The following is a 7,022-nucleotide window of genomic DNA, read 5'->3' as shown; positions in this document are numbered from 1 at the left end:
TGTCTAGCTAGACTTTCACGAGAGGAAGCTTCATGAAGAAATGCAGGCTCTCACATAATTTAATCGGCATAAATGAACATATAAAACGGAAAACATTTTGGATATTCCAACCTTTTTACAATAGTAGTCCGAAGTATGGTTTGAAACAAGGGAAAAGAAGCTAAAAAATACAAGAAAAGTAATTACAAAAAAACAGTGCATATAGAAACAAGCTAAAAGATACATAAAAAGGACCGTATTCTTCTCATGAGGGAAGACATATTTTAATCGTAGCTATGGCAATATATCATGTCACCAAGCATAAGGGAAGACAAAATAATTACTATTGCTTAATTTAAATGCAAGGTACCCATTCCTAAGATAACACAAATAACAGGGGCTTTATAACACCAGGTTGTCTTTGTTTTTTTTTTTTTTACAGAAGTAATTTTTGATTTGGCTGAGAAAAAAAACACAAAAGCCTATTAAGAATCCAAGGTTCGATTTAAGATTGATATCTGACCAGAGTCTCCATTTAACAAGAAAACTTCCAGAGGGACATAAGGCGTGGACATGGATGCTCCAAACCTGTAGCTAGGTTGTAACATTCTGCTACCTTTTGCGCATGAAATCGTTCTAAGACGTGGCCCAGTTCTCATTTGCCAGATCTGCATGATATTATCAATCAAGAAAACAAATTAAATTTTTAACAAGAAATAACACTATAGACAATGTCTCAGTAGAGAAACTTGTTCAGTTATTTATGCACAACAGAATGAAGAGGGTCAGTGTTACACTGACAGTAAACAAGAGAAGAAACTGTTATGTTATAAGAATATGTTGATTGATGACTATTGGAAATTAACAAACTGGACATCAGATTTTATGCTATTTTTAAGAAAAATAAAAGTCATGTTGACTGATAGGATTTATCTGCTATTTTTTAGGCACTAATTTGTTAGTTGTGCTAGCATTTTTCTTTCAATTATTTGCTCTATAAAACCTACAATATTACTCAATAACATTCGGATTATGTAGTTCATATTTCACAGTTCCACTCTTTCTAGCTTTTTATATTTTCAAACAACCAACAAAATAGGATTTTTAATGGCACAATTGCAGCAAACACTTAACCTTCAAATAGTTTTATTAAAGAGATGAAAATCTATAGTTCACTTGTAATGCGAGGTAAAAGACTAACCTCAATTATTCCTTTTCTTGGTGCATGAATAGCTAAACACAAGCAATAATCACTCTTTGATGGTTCAGAGTAAGAAGAGCTTGATGATGCAATATTTTTGCTCACCAACGTCTCCATGAATAGACAGTTGGCATCCCTATATCCCTGCAAAAATACTAATTTTCATTTTGGTAATTCTTTTGAGAAGAGTGAGGTGGTTGGGGTAAAAAAGTTCAAATGCAAACCTTCCATAAGCGCACCACCACAAGTGCTTGAGTATCAAGCAGCAATATGCGACCAAGTGAATCTGTTATAGCAGCCAATGTACCACTTGGAGATAACGTAAGCTTCTCCCCTTTCCTAGGGTGATCAATTAAACTTGTCAGAGATGAAGCTGCATTGAACCATGAAAGCAAAAGTCAGATGATAGGATTTGAATTTAGAAATGGTGCCACAATAGTGGAGAATAAAAACTCTACATTTTCTCTTTTGATGTTCAGTTGGTTCAGCTGTATCTGTTTCTAACAGAATGTGCAATGGGATTTTCCAAGTATTCATTAATTTTGACACTTTTAACGAACTTCTCAGTATTGCAGCACACCAATTCCACCAATGTTGATCAGCAATGAAAAAGACAGGTGTGCTGAAATGGTTATTCTGCAGAACTTTCTTCTAACAAGCATCTAGTTTCTAATAATTTATTAATTTATAAGACATTTATAAGGAGCTTATTAGCATCACAGAACATCAACTCTACCAAAGCAGCAGTGATAAGATGTCAAAAAAACAGAGAGGTGATGAAAATGGTTATTCTACAGAGTTTTCCTTCAACATACATTTAAGTTTCTAATTGCAGAACACACTTCCCAGCCTACAACCCGCTCCCATAAACAGACAATAATTGAACATAACATAAAAATGAAATATAATAAGCTGATAAGCGGTATGCAATATGAAGGCAATGAAATTTGAACCTATACAAGAAGCATTCCTTTCCATGTTAAGATAATAAAATGTATCCTTTCCACTCATGAGGTTCTCAGCAGAGGAAGCCACAAGTAGTGTCACATTCAAGTCTAAATTTCCTAGTGGAAGTCCTTTTCTTCAAGTTATAGTTAAAATATCATAGCACCACTTTTCTACTGTCTAAAACAACCCTATTTAGCATGATAATACATAATTTTATTTTCCTTTTACTAGGATTGACCATCATCTCTATTATACACATAATAATCTGCAGGAGCCTGTGTTATAATCACATAAGACAAGCGCTAAAATGTGTGTTACTCCTACCTCGTGCAAAAGGTTGTGGCTTCTGATCCGATTTCTTCGGAGACTTCTTTGGAGGGGACGGTTCACTCCGCCATATCAACTTTGAGAAAGAACTTAATGTGGAGAATGTTGCTGGTACAACTTTCGAAAGGATAGCTCCCACTAAAGACCTCCCTTTGCTCTCAGAGAGTCTTCCCAAGGGATAAAACAAATAACAAGGTCAATATAATACTTATTACTATGACGACAAAAAAAGATTTCATACAGCATATCAAGTCAGAGTACATATTGATATAGAAGCAGCATAAAATTATACCAAATAATCCACCAAGTACCTGTATGCTGAAATCACAGCATCCTCTCCAACAGCGACTGCACAATAATAACGTTGACTTGACTGCCCAACAATAAAAGCAGCTGAATTCAAATACCAGAAATAATTTCAGAAAGCTCCCATTATCTACTGTTTAAGCAAAACCGCAATCATTATAATCATGGAATGACAAAAGACAAAAACTAAGAAACTAAAGTCACGCTGTAACATGATACAAGGAAATGAAAGACAACCACCAAATTTAGTATCAATTTTTAAAAGTACAATATTGCCAAAAGTGATACTATGAGTGTGATATTGCCAAAAGGAAAAAGAAAGTTTTAAAAACCTAATAACACCTGAACATGTGTACCACAAAAGGAAGACACTAAAAATGTCGTTTCACTAATCTTATATGATGCTAAGAGATACTAAATGATTTGATGATAGTTTTCCCCACTCACTTTGTGTACTTCTATCTATAGTCTGGATTTCATGAAAAGAAAATAAAATGATCAGCATTACCATGGCAGACAACAGTGTTATCAAAACTCAGTTATGTCAGTTATGGTGGCGCTATGGTGGAAACCGGTGGAGGTTTTCCAACCTGCCACCACAACAAGGAATCAGTTAAGAGAATTTACCTGTTGTTCCATTAGTGGAGGTGGCATTATGCCAGTAATTGCTGCATCAGAACAGGTTCCATTCTTACCAATATTCCACAACTGATAAGGAATTTTGACATCAGTATTTCCAAAATCCTCTGAATCTTGGCTCCTTGGTTTTTGATCCCAAAATCGAGACTGTGCTTCTTCAAACCATTTCTGCAGCATATTCTGCATTTCAACATTGCAAAGCCTACAATTAGACCTATAATCAGCAACCTACCACAGTCCAAAATTCAGTCTGTAAATTGACATCCTAATAAAATAAACTATTCCAATACCCAGAAAGGAAAAAAATTACTTTTCCAACAGACTTTATTTCAGTGAAGTTCTAAAAGGCAAGATACAGAAACCAGTGTTTACCTGAACATCAGAACCATCAAAACGAGCAATTACGCCTGGCATAATGAGACAAAACTCTTCTGAAGAGGTATCTTGAATCAAATCTTTCTTTGTTCCACGAACTCTTAACTTTAAAACTCGTCCAGGATAAATCATCTACAAGAAAATTGATATGAAACCTATGCACCTCACATATTTGCCAATCTTAAATTTGTACCTCAAAAATTTCTATTTTAAATTTAGTTTTGTTTGGTCTTTTGCCCATACGTTGTTGATTTATGAAACTCATAGGTTTCAAGGGGTAAATATTTTGGAAAATGCTGGAAGGTAAAAAAACAAATTTTTTGAAACACAAACACACAAAAGTATAATTTTTTCCCCTATCTTAGAACAATTATTTCTCTCTTCACTCACTTGTGATTCACCAATTCCTGTCATAATTAGTTAACCAGTCATTCATAGTACTTTCACAATCAATCGTTCATTTCAAGAAAAATACCATTATTAAAATACTTTTTACTTCTATACAAAGGAGGATGGATGAAGGCAGAACAACCAGTGCATGTTATTCATAGGAAAATTAACAGTCAAAATTGTAAATAACTTTAGAATTTGTAATACCTACATGTGTTTGACTTTGTCACACTTAAAGCACTAATTTTCTAATAAATGGTCGTCAATACACTTGATCTTGCAAAATGCATCTCCTCACTTTAGAGAAGCCAATCTAAGATTTTGGTCCTCTAAACTAAGGATTTGACTCCGTTAAGGTTAGGAAATATAATTTAGACAACAAAATTACATTAATTAGAATGTAGAAATGGTTGATATTCTAGTTAACTATAGATTTATCAAATATAAACTTGATTTTATCACAATTCACAACCATTGATTTTGTAATCAACCATTGTGAGTGCATTTCCCTAAGTGCACCTCCTCACTTTGGCGAGAGTCTCTGAGCCATGGTAAACTTCTAAGGATAAAGAATATATAACTCTGCCTTAAGACCAAAATTAATCCCACAAAACTAATTGTTAGAAGTCCCATATCGATTAGAAATAAGACCAATTTACAATATATATGTGGGTGTAATCCTCACTTTTTACAAGTCGATTTTGTGAGGTTGAGTTAAACATCAAATCCACTCCATACATAATTCAGAGTCATGGGTTAGAGTTTGTGAAATTTGTTGTTTGTTAGGTCCCTTGTTCCACTCATTGTCGGGCCAATTTACATAATATATATGGTTGCAAACTTCACTTTACAAACCAGTATTGTGATATTAAGTTATGTTTAAAGTCTACTTATGTACACTAATTTATAAAACCCAACTTGTCTCCCTTACTATATACTTCAATTTGACCACATGAGTACTTAATGTGAATCTTCAACACACTATTACTACTACTGCACATCTCAAACGTAAAATTTTCAAGACTCTACATTTGTGGATGTTCTGATAAAGTGACCCACTAGTCCCAAGACCAATAACTAGGTTAGACTTTGATTTTATCTTTAGAATTCGTGCTTAGGACATAACTTTAATGCTTTAATTTGAGCATCGGACAGAAATGGGTTGTTAGGTGGAAATTACCTCTACTTGTATATTTTAATTTAGTCATACCATATTACTATTTAATCTGGATCTCAATCAATATCCATTGGTAAGAAAATCAATTATTGATACTTGTGCAAATTACAAACATAAACAGAACAAACTACGACATAATTTGCTGATAAAAAAGAAACAAACTACGACATAAATTTCAACGATTACGACTGCAATTCATGACCCCTAGCTGTATTCAAACAATCACATCGATCCAACTGAACAACACACGTCTTCCAGTTCTCAAATCGAAACAATTCTCCCTAAAAATCACACTGCAAAAAAGACGCCGAAAGGGGCAGCAAAAACATTACCTGGCGATGAATCAAATCTCCCCGCAGAGAATAGAGCAGGAGATACCCAGAGGAGGTACCGGCGACAATGACGCGGTTGTCTCCGAATGCGAGCCACTCGAGTGCGGTAATTGACTCTGCGTCGATGGGGGAGAGGTCGGGTCGGATCTTGAGGGGCGGGGAGGCGGCGGAGTTATCGGACCATGAGAGGAGGAGGATGGTGGAGCGGTTGGCGAGGAGGAGGGAATGGGTATCGATGGCGCAGAGGAGGTGAGGGGTTTCGACCAGCCAGTTAGGTTTTCCCGCTCCGAGCTCGCCCAGTTCATCGCACGCTATGCACCCCAACTCCGTCTTGTACGATCGCTTCGCCATGGCTTCTGACCCAACGGAAAAACGAAAGCCCAAGTGTTACTAAACGAACGATGGATTTTAACACACTGAATCATACATTACGTAAAGGTAAAACAACTATTCGGATTAGGATTTTACCTCTTTATACTTTTACATTTTTTTCACTCACTATGCTTTTATCGATTTTGGGTGTAAGATTAGAGAAAATATAGAAATTTCAAATCGATTTTGGGTGTAAAAGTGACAAAATGTAGAACTTATAAATAAGATTTAGTATATTTTATTAAAATCTTCGTGAGTTAATAAGGTATTGTGTAGTTTGATTGATGAGAGTTTTTTTATAGATTAAGTGGTCATATAATTTATGATTGAATGGAATGGGTTAAGGTATGAAAAATTAATCTTATTTAATTATTGATCTTTGTGATTATTATTTTAGTTTTGAATGCTTTGAAAGATAATTAAATGCTTTAATTAGGTAATTCAGGAGTTTTAGAAGTATATGTAACCATAAAGTAATGTTCTAGCACCATTAAATAATAACTTCTTGTTTTCGTACATACATGGAATAAATTGTATAAGATGTGAATGTTAATAAGTGGTATGAATAAATGGAAATTTTTGTGGTTTCAATGTGACAGAATAATAAGTGGTATGAATAAATGAGAATTTTTGTGCGTGCTAGAATTAGCTTTAATTAAATATGAAAAGAGGAATTTCACAACACTAACACTAGGGATTTCAATTTAATTATAATTAGAAGGGTTAAATATGTTTTTAGTCCCTAAACTATTTGTCGTTTCTGGTTTTCGTCCCTGTTTCAAAGTAAGGTACAATTTGGTCATCATTCTTTTCGAAACGTTCGTTTTAGTCCTCGAAAACTAAACACTGTTTAAAAATTTGGTCCTCATTTAGCAACAAATGAGGACTAAAACCAAAATTCCGAGGACTAAAACGAACGTTTCGAAAAAGAATGAGGACCAAATTGTACCTTACTTTGAAAGAGGGACGAAAACCA

At 34.5% G+C, this 7,022-nt stretch overlaps 1 protein-coding gene across 1 annotated transcript; it reads right to left on the bottom strand.

The window, feature by feature from the left end:
- Positions 1 to 202: 202 nt before the first annotated feature.
- On the bottom strand, positions 203 to 6,116 carry LOC124841126 (uncharacterized). The gene is made up of 8 exons (XM_088097969.1): positions 5,675 to 6,116; positions 3,773 to 3,907; positions 3,389 to 3,580; positions 2,767 to 2,828; positions 2,453 to 2,622; positions 1,405 to 1,553; positions 1,181 to 1,324; positions 203 to 647 (listed from the first exon to the last, which is right to left on the bottom strand). The coding sequence occupies exons 1-8, from the start codon at positions 6,023 to 6,025 to the stop codon at positions 465 to 467; spliced, it is 1,386 nt and encodes a 461-aa protein (XP_087954095.1). The 5' UTR covers positions 6,026 to 6,116; the 3' UTR covers positions 203 to 464.
- Positions 6,117 to 7,022: the final 906 nt, after the last annotated feature.

Source organism: Vigna umbellata, chromosome 9, assembly GCF_029865625.1.
Source record: "Vigna umbellata cultivar VRB3 chromosome 9, Vumbellata_1.0, whole genome shotgun sequence".
Taxonomy (NCBI): domain Eukaryota; kingdom Viridiplantae; phylum Streptophyta; class Magnoliopsida; order Fabales; family Fabaceae; genus Vigna; species Vigna umbellata.
Note: the sequence above shows the minus strand (reverse complement) of the source record. Positions and strands in the feature narration are given on the sequence as shown.

Excerpts from the sequence above, each read along its gene's own strand:
- LOC124841126 (XM_088097969.1), bottom strand. The coding sequence starts at position 6,025 with ATGGCGAAGCGATCGTACAAGACGGAGTTGGGGTGCATAGCGTGCGAT. Across the intron at positions 1,325-1,404 it reads TGGTGGTGCGCTTATGGAAG|GGATATAGGGATGCCAACTG; the intron begins GTTTGCATTTGA and ends GTATTTTTGCAG. Across the intron at positions 648-1,180 it reads CAAGAAAAGGAATAATTGAG|ATCTGGCAAATGAGAACTGG; the intron begins GTTAGTCTTTTA and ends AATATCATGCAG.